This window comes from Gymnogyps californianus, chromosome 24, assembly GCF_018139145.2.
Source record: "Gymnogyps californianus isolate 813 chromosome 24, ASM1813914v2, whole genome shotgun sequence".
NCBI lineage: Eukaryota > Metazoa > Chordata > Aves > Accipitriformes > Cathartidae > Gymnogyps > Gymnogyps californianus.
In genome coordinates this window covers 175584-198717 of record NC_059494.1, presented here as the reverse complement: position 1 = coordinate 198717, position 23134 = coordinate 175584, and the positions used below count along the sequence as shown (strand labels likewise).

Sequence of the window (23134 nt, the reverse complement as noted above, 5' to 3'; positions counted from 1 at the left end):
CACGAGGGGAGCCCGGGTGGCAGGTCTTCTGCTGGGGGCAGGTTCCCGTGGGGCACAGTGGGGTTGCTCAGAAAGATAAAGCTCCACTGGCGGCAAAAGGATGAACGCGTGGCTGTGGCTTGGACGGGGTGCATCAGGCTGCCAGCTGGGGTACCTGTCACAGGGCAACAGGGACCTAGTAAGAAGCAATGGGGAAACCAGGGTTAAAGACAGCTTTGAGACCCCTGTCTGGAGAGATGCAGAGCGAGGGAGGACTCGGAGGTGGCATCCAGAGAGCTTAGCCGACAGGCTCTGTCCCCGTCTGGCTCGGCTCTGGTGGGACGTAGTCAGGAGATGGCAGCAGCCAGAGCCCGGGAGCGCTGGGCTGGCACTCGTGTGCCTCGTCTTTTTTCTCCTCTGCATCGAGGACTGCCGCAGCCGTGGGCGGCAGAGGGAGGCCGGGCTGGCCGGGTCTGCGGGGCCTACAGCTGAGCAGGGCCTTCCCCCGAGCAGGGCCAGGCCTGGCTGGCTCCGCCGAGGCGGCGCAAGGCACCCCCGGACGGCGGGTGGGCCCCGAGAGGTGCGGGAACTGCCGCAACGCCCAGGGCCGCGGGCCCGCCCTGCGCCGCCGTCCTAGCGGCCACCGCGGCCCGGCGGGGCCAGGCCGCGGGCCCGCGGCGAGCGGGAGGGCGGCGCGGCGCCAGCTCCCCGCTCGGCCGCGACGAGGCCCCCGTCGCGACGAGGCCCCCGGCCCGCCGCCCCGGCCCGCCCCGCGCTGGCCGCCCCTCGCCCCGGCCCGCCCCACGCTGGGCGCCCCGGTCCGCCACCGTCCCACAATGCCCGGCGGCCCCGCCCCGCTCTGGGAACGCGCGTCCGAGCGCCCCCCCCACCGACCGGCCAACCAAACTTGCGCTCCGGTTGGCCGCGGCGCCCCGCCCCGCCGGTCCGGGCCCGCCCCGCCGCGCGCCGCGCTCTCCCACTGGCGCCGGCAGCTGTCAGTCAGCGCTTGTTTTCGGCGGCAGCGGGTTGGGTTGCGCCGGCTCGTCGCTGGCTCGGCGGGGCTGTGTGAGGAGGGAGCGGCGGGCGGTGCAGCCGGGCGAGGGCAGCGCGCTGAGGGGGGCGGCGGCGGCGCTAGGCCCGGCCGCAGGAGTCGGGGCCGAGGCCGGGGCCGGGCCGGGCCGGGCCGGCGCCGCGGAGGGAGGGTGGGTGGGGAGGGAAGGGGGCGCCGGGCCGGGCTCCCGGCCGTGCGGAGGACGGTGGTCGGTGCCGGGGGGGTGGGGGTGGGCGGGGGCGTCCCGGCCGCGGCGCGACCATGACTCTGGAGTCCATGATGGCCTGTTGCCTGAGCGACGAGGTGAAGGAGTCGAAGCGCATCAACGCCGAGATCGAGAAGCAGCTGCGGAGGGACAAGCGCGACGCCCGCCGCGAGCTGAAGCTGCTGCTGCTGGGTGAGGAGCGCCGGGGCCCGGCCCGGCCCGCGGGGCCGCCGCTCCCGCCGCGGGGCCTGGCCCGCCCGCCCGGCCCCGGGCTCGCGGCTGCCGCGGGGCTTGACAGGTCCGGGTGGCTGCGCGGCCCCGCCGCGCCCGGGCTGTGGCGGGGAGCGGGTGTGGTGGGGAAGCGGCGGGAGCCACCAGCGATCCCCGCCTCTGAGCCTTGCGCTCGGGGTGGCCTTCCTTTCGGTGCCGGGGCTGGCCGTCTCGTTGGCTGCCCTTTGTTTGTTTTTTATGATGCGTTCTCTGTCAAAATGGATTTTGACATAAGCAGGAACTATGAAGCTGAAATTTCTGGTTCTAAACGCAGGCACGCACACACGCGCGTGGAAATTGTCTCGAGGAAACGCTTCCCAGAGCGTGCTGGCCTTTATTAGCGTATGAAAATTTGCTGGTGGAGCTGATGCTTTTTGGTGTTGTCAGTGAACTTCTGGGCCTTGAGTGAATGTCTGTGGAAAAATTGGCCTCCAGCTCCTAAACCACAAAGTTCCCCTTGCGCAGTCCTGGGAGGGCCAGCAGGGTTAGGAACTTGGTGTAGCGAATCTGAAGGGAGAACTGAAGCAGTAAGAATGCACGAGTTCTGTGTCTGATGAGGAAATGGCTATAGTGTTTAGCGTTACCTTCAGAGGTAGACATCACCTGTGCAGCGATAAGGATGTAGGTGTTCAGATGGAAACGTAGTAGTGTTCTGTGATCGTGCAGATGGATAACTATTCTGTGTTTAGAGAAGGCTTATAGGGATGGGTAATCAGTTACGAGAGCAGACAGCTAAGATTTCAGGCATTTACGTCCTTCTTCAGCAGTGAGTTTGATGTTCATGTCCAGGTAGCCCTCAAATTTAAACTTAAGTTACAGTTTTCATGGGTACTGTGATTTATCGTTGCTTGTGTAAGTATCCTGCTTTGTGTCTTAAATACTGTATCATCTCAAGCTGAAATATAAAGCAGATCTGATGGATTGAGCTTATTCACTTGGGGTCTGTCGTGAGTTGGCAAGCCATTAAGGTACAGGTAGAAGAATTAGGATGAAATGTTTGTGAAAACAAACGTAAAACATTACACAAGTGAAGTGAGGCCGTGTCTGCTCAGTCCTTTGGAGGTCTCCAATACTGACATTGTTGCATAGTGATAATTGTTAAGTGAAGGCCAGGGCTTTCCCCCTCACCATGAATCCTCGGCGATTAACATGTTGCTGTTCTTCAGGTGAAAGGTAAAATCGAGGGCTTGACATTTGTGCTCTTTGAAGATGCTGTGTCAGTTTCAGTAAGGCTTCTTGTATACTAGGGAATGTGTCTCTCACTCTCATGCTTCCCTAAAGCAGTCCCACAGAAGCAGCTGTTTCAAAATAGGTTGGCACTATAGGATAGATCTGGGTTAAGAAGATCCCACTGGATCTAAAGATTTCACTTTAGAAATAATTCACATTGCTCAAGAATCTTTTCTGCTTTTCTAAAAGATACAGTTAAGTAAGATTCAGCATTAGATTTACCAAAAAAACCCCAAAACCATCTATGTGAGGTGGTTCATATTGGATAAGCAACACTCCTAGTTTTAGGCCACGTTTGCTGGATGCTTTTCACTGGATACAGCACATTGCCTACCTTAAGTTGTGGCAGGTAATGCGTGTTCTCTCTCCTTGACATAACTACTGCTTGCAGGGATTTCTTCTGTCTTGCTCCTATTATGTGGAGTTCTTACATTCGCAAGTATTAGTGATCGTATTAGTGAGAGGGCTTTCACAAATCTTCAAAATTTTGAAAAGGGTGCGTGTGTGGAGGGAGTTTCTGCCTTGTAGAAACTCTGGTAATTTTTCTTGTCACTACGTCTAGTGACAGTTCATTGAAGCCTAAAACAGAAAATTGGGGTGAAGAATAACAGTGCTAATCAATGATGAACCTGATAATAAGAAATGTGATTTCAAGGTATTGGACATTGCCCTCTGGTATAAGGTAGTCATTCATGTTTTTACTGGGTGGGGAGGGGGGAGAATATTTTATACAAAAATTACTTGTGATTAAGCATGGGATACTGTTGACTGAGTCATGTGTTTACAAGTGCCTGTCAGGTACTTGGGGGTCATTAGTAACTTATTGTAAACTCTGCTGCTTTCATGTGTTGATAGAAGATATGGTGAATTCAGATTATCTCCTTGTCTATGAGGCCATACCCACCAGGGCTTATAATGTTCTGGTGTAGCGCTGTTCTGTATTGTAGATGGCCTAGGTAAAAGCAAGAGGCACCTTTTTAAAAAAACCCAACCAAACAAAAAATGCAAACCAAAAAACAGGTGATGATGGAGTGACAGGAAGAATCTGTGTTTGAACTCTTAAGTTCTGAAGTAAGTGAATGGCTGGTGCTGAGGTTTCTCTTATGTTTTCATTATTGGAATGCTTTGAAGCATCACTTTTTTTTTTCTCAGTTTTGGTTGCTGTGGTAAAAGACAAGGAAGTATTTCTCACCACAGTGAGAGAAACCACAAAAGATTTCAGTTTCCAGTTTTTTCCCCCCGTTTATGGTGTAGCTTTCTGTTTGAGATGAAGATAGTTTGCTGCATATTAATGGTGTTTATAATGTTAATTTCTAACTATGCTGACATAGTTTCTGTCAGTTCTTGGATATGGGGAAAGTTTGTTTATTTTAAACATGCTGCTTCTGGTTATGTGCTTGCTGCTTTTATTTGAGCATATTTATTTGTTTGCCTTTTAGCCTGGCACTATAAACATGAGTAATTGAGAATCTACATGTGAGTGGTAATTGTGTATTGTGATGAATGAGATCCTGTCTTAATATATCTATCCTCTAGTGTGAGGCAAGTACCTGGTGGTTCCTGTGCTGAAAGCCAGGGCTCTGCCAGCATGCTTATTTGTAACTACAGATCAAAAGGATTTGTCGCTTCTGCGATACATTTTAGTTTTTGCTCTCAGTAGTCAAGGGAGCTGGGCCACTGTATTAGAGAGAGCTGTCTTTTTTTATATATATATATATATATTCTGCATATCGATAGCAAATTTTAGAAGATTGAACAAAAGTACTCAACAGAAGTGTCAATGGTATACACTTAGGCTGTTGCTTGTGGGATGAAGTGTGGAGGTATGCTAATCACATGTGGGACTTGACCCATGTGTCCCCTCCATGAAAGGTACTGTGTATATATAGAATGGAAGTCGCTGGGTACTTTCCATAATACCAGTTGAATCATGAATTTAACAAGGCTGTGTAACGGCATGGATACTTTATCTGATGATATTTTTCTCTCATACTTACTGTGTTAGAAAGTTCCCACTGTCTTTATATCATCTGTTGGCCTTCACGTGTTAAATGACACTTTTCTGGGGCCATAAATGTAGGAGTGGGAGGACCTGCCCAACTGACTGTGCAGGAAGCAGGCATTGAAAGGGCTGGACTGTTTAATGCGCTGGCATTGGTGCGAGCGTGTCTTGCCCTCCCACCTACTCTAAGACCCAGCTTCTCTGGGGCAGTAATCCTGTGTAATAAGGAACCGGTAGCCTTGCTGAGCAGCCTGCTTTCTGTTAGGGATCAAGAGTGCAGACAGCTGTGAGCAGCATCCTACTCTGTTCTCCCTGTCAGTTGCTATTTTTAACTCTATAATATCCAGAGGCTGCAGGCAGTATTAGAGGTATCTTGCCACAATGATGATTATCATTTCAGTCCTTAAGAGCAAACATCATGTTTGCCCAGTAGTTTGGGATACTAGGCAGATGCAGTGACTGGATTGTTCACGTCAGATGGATAAGCAAGTAGTTTCTTGAGCTCCGTTCTCCTTTAGAGTAGATTTTTCTCTTGTGTTCAGTTCTTTTCTATGGAAAGACACATAGTCTATAAAGTAAAGAGCATTTTGTGCCAAATCACAGCGGAAGAAAATTCGCTCTTTACTGTGCAAGTAGGCTTCCCCTGGCCCGCTCACTGTTGTCTCAGTTTGCAGTACTTACCAACTTGAGAGTGCATCTGGGCCCTCTCTGGCTGGTGCTGTGATTGTAGCATCTTGCTGGAGTATCTGGGAATAGGTCAGGTGTGACGGACAACGGCCTTTTGACGCAGAACGTGTGGGAGTGGCTGTAATGTGAGATTTGGAATAAGTACCAGAGCTGCTTTTGAAGGCTGCTGTAAAGGACAAGATGTCTTCCTTCTATGCTGTTAGATTCGTAGTGGGGATGAGCAGGACCACCCAGACTGTCTTTTAACATTCTGGAAAGCGGCTAAAAAAGTGGTTGGAAGTTGTGTGTACTTGGGCATAGTAACAGGAACTTTGGGGTATGATGTGATTGATGTTAGCTTGCTTTCTTCTGTAGCAAGCCTTGCTTGTGATGGCTCCTAACTCTCTCTCTTGCGTTCTGTAGGCACTGGGGAGAGTGGAAAAAGCACGTTCATTAAGCAAATGCGTATAATTCATGGCTCAGGCTACTCTGAAGAGGACAAAAAAGGCTTCACCAAGCTGGTGTACCAAAACATCTTCACTGCCATGCAGTCTATGATCAGGGCCATGGAAACCCTGAAGATTCTGTACAAATATGAACAGAACAAGGTAAGTTTTTCTCACAATTTTTGTGTGTGTCTTTAGGCAATGGGGATTCTAGGGTTTGACTCCTAAGTTCCTGTTTGTTTCTGTCCTTCTGCATTGCAATCTCAACCTCCCTGAACTCTTTCCCATAAAAGTTTTGTGCTTAAGGACTGCTTTTTATGACATTTTGTTGATATCTGACTCCGTTTACTTGGTTGTGTTAAGGGATAGAGCAACTTTCTCAGGTTGGTTTGCGTACTGGTCTGCATAGTGAGTGGTGGGAGCAAGGGATTGGAATACGATATAGGGTATAGGAGAGGTGTTCTTTTTACTCATTTCAAGGATTCAGTATTGTTAAATGTGTCGGGCTTTTCTTTGCATGAGTTACTATTCACATCGGAACTTGAAGCTGACAAAATACATGCTGGACCCAAAAGACACCTCTACTGGTAGTTATCACTATTGCTGCAACCTGTCAGTTTTTCTGATAGGTACTGACCAAAGGTACAAACCTTTCTTGAACGGTTTTGGACTCAACCACAGAAATGTGATTTCAGCTGAAGTCTTGCTTAATGATTTTGGGTCCAGGAGTAAATTTTTCAGCCAGATCTGGTCTAAATTATTTTAGCTTTTTTGGGGGAGGACGGGGAGGGTGAGGGTGTGCCAGGAAATTAGATTTTTTTTTTTTTTTTTTTTTAGTGTGTTTTGCTTCTTTAATGCTTAGTACCTTAATATTTTTAAGTGAAATTGTATTTTATCTGTTCTGGCACAGAGTAACTTGGAGCAGATTTTTAGTAACTGTTTATAGGGACTGGATGGTGCACCGGGAGTTCTTGAGTCTGAACACCTTTTCTGCCTTTAGAGAGGTTCTGCAATCTCAGTGATGAGAATAGGCAGCGTGTGAGGAAGCTTGCCTTGCCTGTGCTTTACCTGTGGCATGGTGGAGGTGTTTTGATAGGTATAACTGCCAGTTTTTACTTATGATAATGTGTGCAGAACTTGGCTTTGTTTTTTATTTTTCCTGGTATAGGTGGTATAGGCAAAAGCCCCTTCCCGCGGCAAGTGTACCAAAGATTTCAGAAAGCAGCTTGGTGTGGTTAATAACCTCACAGATGCCACAGGCTGTTGTAATGACTGTAGTCCTTCCTTTGCTTATAGCTTGTAGGGTGGGCATTTTTATTTTCTCTCTCAGAAGGGATCATGATTGAAATACGCTGAAACAATGTCTTTATTGCTATTCAAAATGTAGTTTAAAATTTTTTTTGTGAGAAACCTGAGATAGCAACTTGTTATCCAGCTGCAATTTAACCTCCTCAGAAGTTGGGCCATCTGTGGTTCTTCACAGTGAATGCTCTGCCTTGGAAAGCACTGTGTTTCAAAACACTTGGTGATCTAATGATAGGTGAAACCTGCTGCTGCTTTACAGCTTACTCTGTGAAGGAGCATATGATGCTTTGGGGGAATTTTGCTGATGTCTGCTATATCTTAGATGTATAGTTTACCCATTGTCCCTCTGGTCTTAGCAACCTGATCCACAACCAGCATGTGGATCCTTGAAGTCATAATGTAAGGATTTAGTTCATCTGAGAATTTTTGCCTGCCTGTGACCGGTACCTCCTGCTCCTGACCGCGTGCCCCCCTGGCCTTTTTCTTTTTTTTTTTTTCTTTTTTTTTCTTTTTTTTTTTTTTTTCTTTTCAATCTCCAGGCCAACGCAGTGCTGATCCGGGAAGTGGATGTAGAAAAGGTCATGACATTTGAGCAGCCATATGTAAGTGCAATTAAAACATTGTGGAACGACCCTGGAATACAAGAGTGTTATGACCGGAGAAGAGAATATCAGCTTTCCGACTCAGCTAAATAGTGAGTGTATAATCACTGGCATGCACTGGTAGATGGTAGTGATGGTCTAACAAATAATACCTGTCCAATTTTTTTAATTGAAGTCTAGAGTTTGTTTCAAAGGGCAGGAACACTGCTGTAGGTTTCACTACATAGTTTGTTTAAAGTTGCTTTTATCTTTTTCATTGAGGCGGATGAATCTCGCCAGTGTTTTAGACAAGCTGCACAGTCTCTGCTGGCTCTGTGTATTGGAATAAAAGTCATAGGCATATGAGAAAAGCACTTTGCCTTTATCAGCCAGAAGTATCCTTAGGAAAAGTTAAGATGAAAGAGCAGTGGGAGCAGGTAACTGGTAGCTTGTTTGAATCTGGCTCCAGAAAGGCAAAGAGGTTTGCTGGAGATGGGAGAAGCTATGTTTATTTAGGGATAGATTTAGATCTGGAAATTCCTTACCATTTGCTACTTTTCATGAGGGTATGAGGTGTTCTGGTGGGTGATAAAGACAGTTGTTCACACATCTGCTTCTGGATATACCTGAGATGAGAATCTCTACCTTATGCCATTATGTTGGTCCTGGCTCTTAGGCAGCAGAAGTGTTGCTCTTTCTCTTCAGGTTTGTCCTTTGGCCTACAGGTGTACATGGATGTGTAGCTTAATGGATTTATTATTAATAAAATCTAAGTCTGGTGACATAGGTTCGTTTATAAATAGAAAACCTCAAATGAGACTTGATTCTGAAACATAAGCATCCACTGTACTTAAACTTTCTCTGTAGTAAAGATTGTCTTCCACACTCCTATACAGAGTTGATAAAATTGTCCTTAATATATCTGTTTATCCTCCAAAGGGGATGGCTGGTGAATTACTGTTCCCCAAAGATGTATTCTATTATTTTTCCACATCATATTTTAAATGATTCGGGTGACTTCTGACTTTCTTGTTATGCTAGGGAAAGACTAAACATAGCAGTGTTTAAATCTGTGTATTTATGTGCTGCAACCTAAGGTAGTTTGTTTTTTTTTTTTTTTTTTTTCCATTGTGCTTCTTGTAGCTATCTTAGCGACGTGGATCGTATCGCTACCCCGGGATATCTACCAACTCAGCAAGATGTGCTACGGGTTAGAGTTCCTACAACCGGTATCATAGAGTACCCCTTTGACCTAGAGAATATTATCTTCAGGTACTGAAGGTGTATTCATGTTACAGCTGAACTGAGAGAGGAGTGATATGGTTTCAGGAAGGATGAGTTCTGGATTGCTTTAGAGTGTCCAGGTGCTTAGTGGAGAGGCTTGAGTGGATGTATGTGCTGTGATGTTACGAAGTATCTGCTGACAGGTGCTCCTGTAACGGACATGGTGTAACATTTATTCTGATTAAGGGAAGACTCCAAGCTGAAGCATTGACTGTCACAAAGCAGAACATGCTTTTGAATCAGTGATGCTTAAAGCCCAACTAACCGTCTTGCGGGAGTTGGTGTCCTTCCTGGGAAGGATTGCATTGCTGGCATCTGAGGCTGAAGTGGTAGCTTGTGAGGCAGCTGAGTGAACTGTTGGTAGCTTAAGCCACCAAGGGGAGGAGGGGGAAGCTTGGTCTGGGCAGTGCTTGACTTGAAATGTATTTCCCTTTAAGAATGCTTAGCTCAAGCAACTTTGACCATTTATTGCTCCTTCAAAAAGAGACCACTTTTTGTGCAGAAATACTTCCTTGTATGTCATACCTAGCATCTGCCTTCAGAGATGGTTTTCTGTGCCTACCTTGTGCTCTCAGGATAACACCAAAACTTGCTGCCTATGCTGCTGCAGCAATAGAAGGTATTTGGAGGCTTAAGCCAGCAATTGAGCATGGCATAAAGGGCACAATGACATGCCTGTCTAGTGCAAAGCAATTTTCTCCCTAGCTCTCTGGTACTTACGTGCTCCCTGCCCTTCTCTACCACAGTGTTGACATTACAAGAGAGGAATAAAGAAGCCTGCATCCTCTCTCTTAAACCATTCAGTTACAGATACACAGAAAGTTACTCTCCCTGTTCTGGTTTGCTGACCTATGAAATAGGTATAGGGTTTTATCAAAGGTGGACCATGTGTGTCGCACTTCACGTGAGTGACAAAATAATTTTAGCGTACTATACAGGTGGGACTTGACACTGAGGAGCTGAAGTGCATAACTGTTAAACAGCACATTCTAAGAAGAGTTTAATAACTAAAGAAAGCTCTTTGTACGAGAGAAGTTTTGAGGTAAGAAGATGCTTTAATAAAAAAGAAAAATAGTTTGCTCATTTGACAGAGCAGAGTTTTGAAGGACTTGTATTTTCAGACTCAGGACTGCTACTTAGCAAACCAGAGCAGAATGCAACTAAAAATGGTAATGCTGATATTTGGGATTTGAATTTGGTATCACTGACCTATGGCCATCTCTTCAGTTTGATGTGTTTCTGGAACAGGATGTTTTGTAAACTTGATGGTTTTGTTAGCAAGCATATATTATTACATCCCCATGCCAGGCTAACTTGAATGGTAAAGAGCCATGTTTGTTGTCATCGTATGCTGGTCCTTTGCATTCAGATAGAGAGCTGCAGCTACTTCTGTGATACTGTATGTATTTCTCTTCCTTAGAATGGTGGATGTTGGAGGTCAAAGATCAGAACGAAGGAAGTGGATCCATTGCTTTGAAAATGTGACTTCCATCATGTTTTTAGTAGCACTTAGTGAATATGACCAAGTTCTGGTGGAATCTGATAACGAGGTAAGCCGAAAAATGGGAACTCTGCAGGAGGGTGGAAGGAAAGGAGGAATGTCTTTCTAGCTGCTTGGAGGCTGGTACCAAAGTGCTTGGTGCCAAGTTGGATTAGCAAGTATTGTTGGTTTTGGCCTTCATTTCTTCCTGTTGCAAAGGGAACATCAGCCTCAACGAGTCATAATGTCCCTGAGAATGGAAAATGCACAGTGCATTCAAATCATCTGTACTTCTCAAGTAATACCAAAATACTCTGAAATTGCTGAGTTCTGTGTGCCTTGGAAGGTACTGTGCAATGTGACAGCATGCTCTTAAAAATCGCCCATTCCTCTTTTCCACACTGAATTACTTCATGCTGTGACTGCTGTCTTGTTAGATAGTGACTGGTCTCTTTGAAGGTGCAATACTGAATTTTTGCACTTGCTAATAGATTAAAAAAATGCCATTAGGTAACAGCAGTTATTCCTTTTCTATGAGACAAAATGTGTTCACAAAGTATTGTGGCCAGTCCTCTCACGTGACTGTCAAAGCATAAAATGACGTTTAAGCCTTTTGATATGAATGGCTTGCCAATTAAATGAAGCTTGAGTCCGTCAGATTTTGCATTTCCTTTCCATTTACCGGTGCAGCTTGATCCAGAACCTAGCTGGGGCCAAAATATTCTGTGTACACTATCTGGGATGCTGGATCGATACAGATCTGAGTACGTGTGCAGGTAGCAGAAAGGCATCTTAGTGCTTATTTGTGAAAACAAGACTTTCTTTTTCTTATTTCAGAACCGGATGGAAGAGAGTAAAGCTCTCTTTCGAACCATTATCACTTATCCATGGTTCCAAAACTCTTCTGTTATCCTCTTTCTCAACAAGAAAGATCTGTTGGAAGACAAGATCCTATATTCCCACCTTGTTGACTATTTCCCAGAGTTTGATGGTGAGTGGTTTTTAAGGAGGAAGGCTCTATATCTAGAAGAAGGGGTGGAGGTGGTTTGGTTAGAATTTTGTTGATTTTAAAAGAAAACTCAGATCTAGAGATGGGGAGAACATCTTAATTTGAGAAGGGATACCTACAACAAAGAGAAAATGTCACAAAAATGTCTCGATCGTATGTAGATAACTGGAATCTGATCGAATGATTAAATAATGAACCTCTCCTAGATGAAGAATTACATCATCATCCCCCCCCGCCCCCATATGCACTTCAAAGTATTAAATAGTGGAAGTCTAACTTTCCTACCTGTATGCTTGTGCGTATAACCCGTTTCATAAACTTGTGACAATTCGCTGGTATACTAGGCATTTTAACCCTCTAGTCAAGAGGTGACTTAAGTCCTTGTTCTGAGAAACTGACTGGTCAAATACCCAAGTTGTTCAAATGATGGTGCTGAAAAATCTCAGGTAGCATGAAATTCTTATTAGTGTGCCATCTGCAGTTGTGGAAAAATATCATCTATGTGAAACAGAGAAATTCCCATCTGAAAGAAAATTCCTTAGCCAAAATAGCATTTCAAGCTCTTCAGCTGAGTGCATTTAAAGTTGTCTGGTAACACATCTGTACAGGGCTGAAAATAAATAAAAGTAGTGGAGAATGAGATCAGGCAACACACTTCTTGCCATGCTCTCATGTATTAACTCTGTCATTATGTGCTTTAAAAATACAAAGTAAAGGAAGAATTGCCATTTTGCAAACAGCTTTTGTCTTTTAAACAACTAACGAAATCGCTCCTTATTAGCTGTCCTCCCATTTCTGGAGTTTCATGCCCCCTGCTGTCTGAAAGCACAAGCACTCTGAAATTGTCAGTGGTGGAAAACATCACGTTTTTACAGCAGGCTGGGAATGGCTGGTGAGCTTATTGGTCAAATAGTGCATATTTCTAGTATAACTTAACAGCTGGAGACAAGATCGCAACATCAGGAAGTGTCATATACTTTCAGTTTTTTCATATAAGCATTTCCTGTAGCTCCTCCAGGGATGCTGCATGGCTTGTGAGTGGGAGGTAGCCCATCAGACCACCTCTCAAGAGATGGTCCTTGCCATGGAGAATGTGACAACACCAGTACTGTGAAAGAAGTATCAGTAGGTGACTTCTTCTGAGTTGTCATCAGCACTATGAAGTAAATACTGGCAAAAATTCCGGTTCTTAGCTCCTGTGAGTTGACCAGCCAGTTAGGACAGACTGCAGTTTTGGCTGCCTTGTTTGCAAAACATATGCTTGTGTCTTTCAGCGCATAAGATCCATCTATATGTTAGGAAGAAATATACATCCCATTTCCAGAGGAGAGCATTGTGTTATGTGTATCCAGCATCTGTCGCTGTTATCTAGTGAACGCAGCACATACAGGGTTATACCAAATGCTGTATTTCAAAGGACGGTCTGAAATGATGCCTTGGTGTCTGTCAAAACTCTCAGCCTTGGAAAAATGCCTTTTGTAGGTTTTGGTTAGATAACTGAAAAGCATAAGATGCTTCAGCTCCTGGGACTTTTATGTAATAAATGGTCTTAATTTCTTCTTTATAGCTCTGTAACCCGTAAGAAAAAGTGCACTAGCAGTTATTCTGATGGATCAAACCAGGGGATGTGCTTAGCATAAATCCATTAACTGCTTGCTTTGTTTGCTGCAGGCCCACAGAGGGATGCACAGGCAGCCCGTGAGTTCATTCTCAAAATGTTTGTGGATTTAAATCCCGACAGCGATAAAATCATCTATTCTCACTTCACATGTGCCACAGACACAGAAAACATCCGTTTCGTCTTTGCAGCTGTCAAGGACACCATCCTACAGCTCAACCTGAAGGAGTACAACCTGGTTTGACCTGCTCTGCTCTCGGCCCCTTGAGAGGCTTCATTGTGAAGAAAAGACAAAAAAAGAAATTTTAAATATGACAGGAAAAAAAGTTTTAGTTTTTGATGATGTAATGATTGCAAATTGTCTGATCTGTGGAGTGGCAAGTGCTCAGTGTTATCCTGGAGTCTCATGTCTCTGTCCACAGAGTAGCTGATTTCATATTTTTAACAAATTGCTTTTATTTCACAGTTAACGGGGATATGCCTCATTTCTTCAGCACCTTGCTTACTTCTTAATTTTTGCCTAACAGCTAAGGCAGTCTCATCTTGAGCTTTCCTTTGTTGCTTAGCCACTTTTTTTTCCCCTTTTCATTCCCATGGTATATATAGAAAAAAATAACTTTCCAGCTGAGATTGTGAATTCACTGGACTGTGGGAGTGCAGAATGCTACTGGTCCCTTTGCCTTGTGCTATAGGGTGCCTCTGGTGTAATTTGCTAATCCTGCTTGCTCCCCTCCCCACCCCCCGCCCCTTCTTTCCTTTCCCTTCCCCAGGACACGCTCCATGGTTCACTGTGATGAAATGTTGGGGAGGAGCGATTGCTCTCCAACTAGTGTGCAAAAAAAGAAAAAGGCAAAACAAACAAACAAACAAAAAAAGCCATCACTTTTCCATTCTTTATATATACTAGTTCTGAGTTATTTTTTCTTATCAATTATAAAAGGTATGGAGACTGTGATTTTTTTTTTTTTTTTAAATTATTGATGTTCTATACATAGTTTGCTACATGTTGCTGTATTTTGTTCATGGACTACAAATGATGGAAGCTCTTGGAGCAATAGCTGCTGAGCCTGGGGAAGTGCCTGACTGTAATTGTTCTTTTTTTATTTTATTTTGTTTTTATTTTTTCACACACATACACACATCCCCCCCACACCACAAGCGCATGCACACGCGCACAAGGCTCAATTTGCAGAGAGAAACTGTGTTTTGTTGAGTATGTGACATCAAGTGAGCAACTTCTCTATGCAGCAAATATCAAAAGCACACTGAGTAATTGTGGCATTTAAACATCAGACTTTGGCTGGATTGAAAATCTTAGTCTCATGCCACCCTCTAGTTCTTTTCTTGCTGCTAGTAGCAAACAAGCCTTGTTTATTGCATTTTGTGCCAGTGTGTTGAATGACTTTGTAAGAATTCCTTGGTCCTGTCCAGCTTGCAGATTTTGAGAAAGGACCAGAGTTGGTGGGTGACAAACTTTGGGACATAGGTAGGATTCTTACTTGAAAAGATTGAGGATAGCTCTTGGAGGGAGTGGCAATTCTCTCTCCCCTGTTTATGCATTCCCCTGAGGCACATGCTGCTGTGTTTCTCTTTAGAGGAGTATGGATCCTCTTTGGAAGACTTGCACACATACTTGCTCCAGGGTGCATGTGATAATCAAGTTACAGTAGTCATGGCTGGAGCACGCGGCTGCTATGGAATCCAGAAAGCCCTGCTGTGGTTGCACTTTTGTTTAGCAGGAGAGTAGAGGCAGAGACAGCAGGGTTTGCTGGTGCAGGTGGAAGGTAGAGGGGAAGTAGTTCTGGATTCTAGATGCCAAATGAAACTCCACTAAGCAGAAGGATGTGAAGCCTTTGCACATGAGAGAGCTTTTTCCAGGAGCTGAGGCAAGTGAACAAATGTGCTGAAGACCAGTTGCCGGCCTGGAAGATAACTGCAGTGGCAAGGCAAGGTGTGAGTAGGAAACAGGGAAATCCGACCCACCTCTGGATGTGTGTCATTTAGCCATCATTAATGCTTCTGTTTCAATTCCAACAAGTAGCATTGGGTCCAAATTCTCTGGATCAACCAGATCGCCCCCTTGAAGGCTAGCAGGCTGCCAGTAGATAAAAGACTAAATGAGCTGCACTGTTGAAGGGGGCTGTTGATATTTTGTCTCTTTTGTAGACAGAGCACTACATCAGTGTTTTGCACAACATGTAAGAGTAAATCTTAACTGTCTGAGATGCTTAAGATGCTTTGATCTAGAACACTAAAATAAGGAGGGACAAAATTCTGAGTAATTCTGTTTATAGGTCCCTCTTGTTTTCCAGAATAGCTGAGGGAAGCCTCTGTATGTCTCAGAGCACTACAGAAGAAAGCAAGCTCTGCTAAGAGCGATTAGAGAGCTCCAGTTGGAACAGTAGCCATGGGACCAACAGCTGAAGAGCCAGTCTGGCTGAGCAGTGATGCTGAGGGAAACGCAGCATCTCTTTAGACTAGCCATGCTCTGGACTGCATTTAACACTTGGGAGGAATGAGAGGGATTCCCATGTGTCAGACAGCTTTGCATCAATTTTACTGCTTTTTTTGTCTATGCCAAAATGATCCATTTTGTATAAATTCCTCTTTATAGGACAGTTTCTAATCATCTTCGTGTATTCTGAGTGCTGTTCATCTGAAGCAGATGGCAGCACCAGCCTCTTCCGCTTCTGTGATCCTCTTGTAAATGGTTCACACTACAACTATTGCCAGCAACGAACCTGGCACTGAGATATACAGGTTCTTGGAAATAACTTCCCAGAGGTTTTTTTTCCAAGGTGAATGATGGTGGTACTTCCACTTGAATCAGAAACTTTTTTTTGTTTTGTATCCTCCCCTGCTTCAAGAGCTGCTGCCCTGGCACAGGAGGAGGGATCTTGGCTTCTGTCTCTTGCAGAGTGAATCTGCATCGTCATGGGGAACTGTGGGAGGCTATGGGGAACTGTGGGAGGCTGTGGGCACAAGGATTTAGGCGTGTGCTGTACCTTACCGAGCAACTGCTTGGTGTAGCTGTTGGCCTGATAACTGACTTGGTGTGATGATTATTGCAAAGGGAAGGGGCGAACATTATGCGATGGCTGTCTCATGAGTTCCTGAAACTTCATTCTGAATTAGGGGAGGAATGGCTCAGACTTGTACACATAATCTGGAGTTGTCTGTGGACTATATTATATGTGAGAAGATACCAGTGTTAGCACGTGCTTTTCTTAGCAAGCAGTAGCTTGTGTGCCTCCAGGTTGGCCAATGAAGCATTCCTGCAGAACTGGTTCATGTCTCTGTTGGCTGGCCCTTTGGCAAATACCTGCCCTAGCAAAAGTGCCAAACCTTGAACCAAGTTTGCCTATATCATCTTTTCTGAAAGTGAGACCAGTCAGAATTTTCTGCAGGTTGAGACAACAGGTTGACCTTCAGAAAAGAGGTGGAATTGGGTTCTTGTAGAGAATCTAGAATCTTGAGTCTGAGGAAGTGGTCTCTTGGCTAACCTCTGCTCCTTGTGCACTTTTTATCTTTGTTCTGCTGAAGAAACCAACATACTTTGAACCAGTTTGAAACTTGAAGTCAGTGAGGAAAGGACCATCCCATTTCTTTGCACCATTCTGTGTGGATTGGCTACCTGGTGAGCAACAGCCCCTTCCTGCTTCAGCGTGTCAGATAGCTCCTGCCCTTTCTGCCTGTCTCCCCTTCTCCCGGAGTTGGATTCTTTGGTCTCTTGTTGTTGCTTCCTAGCAATGTTGGCCTTGCGTTCAACTATGGTTTTTCTTCATGTGTTTTATTGGTTTAAAAAAAAAAAAAAAAAAAGTACTTCCGGAGTGTGCTGACCATTGTATTGTACTGTACAGAGCCCAGGTTGTTAGAGTCCAGCAGAGATAAAGTGTGTTATGCAGCACCCAGTTTTTTAAGAGTATGGTTTGTGCCAATGCCCCTTCTTTAGTAGTGCCAGAGACTCTTTACAAGTGCCAATGTGGTGGAAATTATTTGGTTATACTTGTATATTATAGGATCCTGATTTAAGACAATTTAAACATTATCCTATTTAAAAAGATACTATATAAAATGCTGTTTTTAAACCTTGTCATTTGCAATGCATGTATTGTTGTGCGTGTTGGGGTGGGGGGAGGGAAGAGGGTAGGGTAAAGGAGTTTCTGAATAAGATGCCCAGTGTCAGGATCTATTCAGGCTCCAAACTGTCTCATTCCAGTCCAGGAGTGTGATTGTTTCTTGGAATGATCCCACTCTGACTGCTGGGCAACAACCCTTATTACAGAAATATCTGATGGAAATTGATTTTCATATCTTTCTCCTGAAATAAATTCTCTGTTTGAAATTGGAATAAATTTTGTTCCTAAAAGCCGTGGTGGTCACGCATGCATTTCTTCACTGCTGTCCCTCCTCTCCCCCTCCTTCTGGTTGGCTTAATGACTTCTGTACCCTGTGGGACCTGCATCCGATTGAAGCACAGTCTGCCCTCCTAGCTAGCAATGTTGTCCCTGCTCAGAAAATCAGGTCTCTGAGGCATAGAAACAAAGTATGTTTTGGTAAATATAAGGTATAGTATACAATAACTATATATAATGTACTGTACTAATAATTCTGAACTGAAGTGTGAGCAGTGGCTGACTCAGGTTTTAAGATGTAGGGAGGCAATGGTGGCACCTTGACTTAAAATTTTGCAGGATTTTGGAGTAGAATTGCTAAGTGAAGTTGTCAGTATTCGCTGCTGCTTCTTGCTGTAGTGTCAGCCCATTTCAGGCACATTTCTTGCACGACGTGTTGCCAATAGCAAAATGTTGGTGGGACCAGACGTGCTTCCAGTCTTGTCTGTTAGCAACATGGACTGAAATACGAAACACTGCTTAAATTTATCCCTTTAGGAGTCCAGAGATGGATGATTGTGAAAGCTTTCACAAAGGGATTTCCTGGGATGGAGTTCCTAGAATTTAATTCTTGTTCCCCAGGAATTTCAGATTAAATCAGCTGCGAGTGGGTAGAGATGTCTAACTTCCTTTGTGTACGGTTTCCTGTGTTTTCAGGAAGCTGCAACCAAGGATGTTCTGCTCCCTTTTGTGTCGTTTAATGCACAGGTGAAGTTGCAGGTACTGGAGAGCCTGAGATGCTGTGTTTTGTCTCAAACCAGGAAGATCACTCCAATCTGGTTGGCCATAATACTGGCAGGTATTTGTGACATTGCTGTTTTCTAATTAAGGGTGAATGTACATTGCTTTTCTCAGTAGCTCTGCGTTCTCACCAGCTGGAAAGCACAAAATAGTAGCTGAAAGAAGTGTGTTTGGTTTGTTGTTTATTTCCTTCAGCTCCATGTGGGTCATGTGTTGTGCCATTCTTTGCAAAGAGAGTATAATATGCTCCGTTTAAATGAAGCATAGTGACAGATTCAGACTTTTCAAGGAAGAAGGTAAAGTCTTAAAACTAATGCCCAGTATTCCCAACTGACTGTGAGAGGGCCTTGTGTTTCGGCCTTTTGCAGCCTCCAGCTGTGATACACGTGCAAATTGCCCATACTTGCTGCAGGTGTGCCGTACGGGTGCTGCCTCTGAAGCATTGCAGCTTGTTCAGCGTATATGCAGGAGGTTGGGTCCCTGCCTGTCTTGGAGTGGCCCAGGGAAAGAGGCAGCTGGGAGCAGCAGCCGATAGAACAATCCACGCAGCTTGCTCACAGTTGCTGTCTTTCCCAAGGGCCCCTCAAACATAGACTGAGAAAACCGTTTCCAGCAAGACGGTGAGCTCCTAGCCTCCACCTCAGCAGCTGGGGGCGAGGGGCCCTCCGCTCCTTTGTCCTGCGCAGGAAGTACCCATCCTGCAAGGAGAAGTCTTGGGAGCCCAGCAGCGACCGTGGCCCGGAGCTGCCTGCTGCTGCCTGGACAATTCCTTTCGCCTGCAGCCTGCTCTCAGGGGACTCCTGGGAAAACAGGGCAGTCAGAACTGGGCTGTGGGCCAGGTGAGTTTTCTGGTAAGGTGTGCTGGCCAGGGACTGGGGTTTTGTTAGTGCTGCAAGTCACTTCAAACCTGGCCGTTAGACATCACTGCCAACACCAGATCAGGTCCTTGGGATTGTGTACATAGGTGGACCCACACATTAAGGAAATCAATTTCCATCTTTTTCGTATTAAAAAATGCCGTGCAGAAGAAGACGGCAAAGAAGAGAGAATTTGGGATTCACCTTGTCCTTGGACAGCCATCATCCTCATAGCGGGAGAAAGCTCTTTTCTTTGAGCATTACATTTGCTCAAAATGCTGGGAAAGCTAGGGAAGCGTCTGTCCAGCATGAGAAGAATAAAATGTCATATGAAATTTATAAAGCAGGAATATAATGCCTCCCTCCTTTCACTGTAGCTTTCTGTCCTGTGCCTAGCCTGACCCCACGTTGCCTTACGCAGGACTCTGCAATCTATGGCATGCCGATCAGAGGCATGGTACCAGCTTGGCTTGTTTGAATGGCAGCTGTTTGTTGATGCAACGTTACCATCAAGAGCAGCGACTTCCTGGACCACAGGCTCAGCGAGGGGCATCCATCCAGCACTCTCTGCCTCTAGTTTATGTTTTTGTTTTCCTGTGCAGCACATCTGTCCTCTGAAGGCTGCTGGGTCCTGCCTCCCATTTCATTGTCTACTTTTATCATACCTAGCAGTCACTGTGGTAAGCTCCAGATGGCTCAAGGATAGAACATGGAAATCATGAGTCCCTCCATTGCAGAAGCCAATCTCTTCTGGCATGAAGGCATTTGAATAAATACTGCAATTACCTGTTTCTGAAGGTAGTGCTTTGGAATGCAGGTGGAGAAAAGCTTTTTTTTTTTTTTTTTTAAAAAAAAAAAAAAAAGCTTTTATAGTGTATGTGTCCCTGCAAACAACAGCAATAAGAACTGATGGGAAATAGTCAGGATGGAAATGAAGGTTTCCAGAAACTGCCTTGGACAAAATCTTCCTTCCTTCCTTCCTCCCTCCCTCCCTCCCTCCCTCCCTCCCTCGTTTGTAAAGCTAGTTGAAAATAAATTGCATGTGTGGTCCATGATATCTCAGTAGCTTCCCAGCAAAAGCTAGCACCGTTAGCAATTTCTAAAACAAACTCTTGTTTGTGCACTCGCCTCAGGCATACCAGTTCAGTATAGTTGTCTTTGAGCTGGTTTATTTTCTGTGATGTGGTCCAATCAGGAATTTAAGCCTCTACAAGCAATTTTTGTAACATCTGTATCACCTTGGGTTGAGAACTCACGGCTTCTGAAGAGTTTTTGTGGCTCCCATGCTGGACTGGGTGACAAGACCCAGCGTTTGGGCTGTATGAAAGCTTCTGGGTAACCCGGCTCCCGAGATGGGCGAGGATGTGGCTCAGCAGGGACTACAGATGCAGCGTGGGGGCTGTTCTGCATGCCCAGTCAGGTGCTATTACCTGTTGTCACTGGCCACTCCTATGCACTGCTCCCAGAATTGCTCCTTCCTTCATCTCAGGTGTGTATCTATAGCTCCTGGCCACGGAAATAAATGGTGTTTGTATGAAGCATCCAAAAGGCAGGTCTCCTGCTGTGCTGGTTCGTATACTCCCTCCCAGCGGCTCAGACCTTCAACCTCTAATACTGCAAACAGCTGATAGCTTCAATGAGGCTCTTTGCAAAGTAGAGGCGATGTAGGATGAGAACGTCCTTGGAATTCTTCTGGAAAGGATTTGGCAGCCTGATTAGAAAAGAAGTCTCAGCTCGTTGTCAGCTTTGCAACACTTGATCCAGAGCAGATTAAATGTTGTCAAGAACCCTAGGGGAAAGAGGTGCCTTTCTCAGCTTAGCCACGAACTCACTTCCAAACTGCAATCTTACGCTTTGTTGAAAAAGGTTTTTTAGAGGTAAGTTTTTTGGATCAGTTCGGAAGTTGCTTAGACAGAACATTGAAGAACGCGTGCTGTTGCTAACCCGAAGAGGGCACTGTGTGCACGTAAAACCCACAGCATGAATGTGCTCTCCTTGTGCAACATCATCATCCGCAGCAAAAATCACCGATAACTTTGTTCAGTTACAGCTTTTCTTAGTCACGTGAATGACCTGGGGGGCTTTAAGACGTTTGAATTACTAGGTTTGGAAAGTACTTGGAATCTTAAAATCTTTGGTCTAGTGTTTTGTATCCAGCGCTGCTGCAGATATTATATGGGCTCTAACAAGTCACCATTATGCAAAGGCGAACATAAGGAAAGGCAAACACTCCCCAGAAGTACATCTTGAAAAATAAAACCCATTAGGGGTTTTCTTTTAACACAAAAACTTCAGTGTGACTGCTGCTTTTCAAAAACTTTGGAGATTGTGTTTCTATACTCAGGAAACTGTTGTTGTAACCTGCAAACCGAAGTGTACCTATAGGCTTAAAATGGTTTAAGAACAGGAGCTGGTTGGTGAAATTGGGCTTGATCAAAACTTCCAGATCAAAACCCAAGTTTGGATTAAAAAAGACAGACATTCTTATCAGTAGTTTTGTAAACTTTGTCCTCTAGTCTTTGATTTTAGAATTTCATTTGTCACTTCTAATCTCAAGAGTATGTTGGATTCCTGTGCTTTAAACAGATCTCTTCTCCCCACCCCCCCTCCTTTCTATGCAGTTAGAAGAATGCAAATATTGTCAAGTTCAAAACCTCTGTGTGCTACAAAACTACCTACAAAACTAATAATAGAGTGTCAGATTTTATCCCATTTTTCTCCAACGGTTGCTTAAATGTCTTCAGCTGTCTGACTGCTTTTTCCGTTACTGGCGCATCCCCACCACTTGGGTATGAATCCAGCTCCCCACCTCAGCTGGGCCGATTCCTGTCGAATTCATCTCATGTCTGAAGACTCAAGTTCTGTTGCTCTTTGCATGGAGAGCTGGGTCTCTCATTCCCCAGCTGTAAGCCCCAAAGTGTGCAGCGATAGTTAGGGCCAGAGTAAACGTGGCATCAAGGAGAGTGAGATGTTTGTTCTGCAGGTGCAGGCTCAAGTTTTCTCCTGAGTGTTTTGGTCCGGCGGTGTCATTGCAGCACGACACTCACCAGGGTTCCTGTGCCTCACAGCTCTCAGGTCCTGAACCTCTAGTGGTTTGGTGCGACTGGTTATTGCAGCAATGAAAGGGGAGAAACGAGGCCTGCTTACAGCACAGGAAATCCATATAAATAGAAGATTATTATAAAACTCCTCCTCTCCTCCCTGCCCTGCATTAGGCTTGGATAGACCACGAAATTTTGCCAATGTCTCACCTGGAATCCCAGTCAAAACTGTTATGTTTGGAAATCCACGTAGGGAGAAAAAACGAGTGGAGTTAGTGTTTTCATACTTGTTTGAAGACAAGCCTCAAAGTTATAGGTCTTGGAATGCCCTTTGTCTGTGTAAAATAGAATACCTTCACCATTTCACTGTCCATCACACTCCTTCCCTCGCCTTGCCTTATCAGCAGCAGTTACCTTGTGAAAGATGTCCAAGTGGCTGATGTGGATTGTACAGACTCCTTCATTCTCACTTCAGTGTGGTTGCATTGTGTGTGTGTGCTGTGTCTGGGGAAAGGCCCTCTCAAAAAAGCTTTCTTTTGGCTTTTCCCCCTGCAATTCTGTAGAGAATAGAAAAGGTTTACTGTCACTTTCTACTGGTAGGAAGAGTCTGTGCTTCTGTGATCTGAAGTTTTTACTCAAAAAGTTTCTGGCTTTGTTTCTGGCTTTCAAAATTCAGGAGAGGACAAGGTTCTCTGCATTCACTTGTACTTGCCTGTGTTTCACTTCCATCATATGAATGCAGAAGCTAGCTGATGGGCATTAAGCCTGGATTGTATGCCCTGTACTTGCAGCTGGTGGACAGGAGTGTTCTCTTTCAGGACTCTTTCAGATCAGCTGGTTTGCTGATGTGCAGATGCCCTCACCAATTAAGATTAATTCAATCAGACTGATGTAGTTCAGGCTATGCCAATGAGCAGCAGGTTAACCCTGAGCACCTGCGATGACGGAGGGAGTGCCTGCACTACTAGATCTGTG

General features: G+C 45.1%; 1 protein-coding gene across 1 annotated transcript; it reads left to right on the top strand.

Annotated features, from left to right (window-relative positions):
* The first annotated feature begins 1291 nt into the window (after positions 1–1291).
* GNA11 (G protein subunit alpha 11) lies at positions 1292–17253 on the top strand. The gene is made up of 7 exons (XM_050910721.1): positions 1292–1427; positions 5827–6011; positions 7694–7848; positions 8879–9007; positions 10440–10569; positions 11337–11490; positions 13180–17253. The coding sequence occupies exons 1-7, from the start codon at positions 1292–1294 to the stop codon at positions 13368–13370; spliced, it is 1080 nt and encodes a 359-aa protein (XP_050766678.1). The 3' UTR covers positions 13371–17253.
* The last annotated feature ends 5881 nt before the right edge of the window (positions 17254–23134 follow it).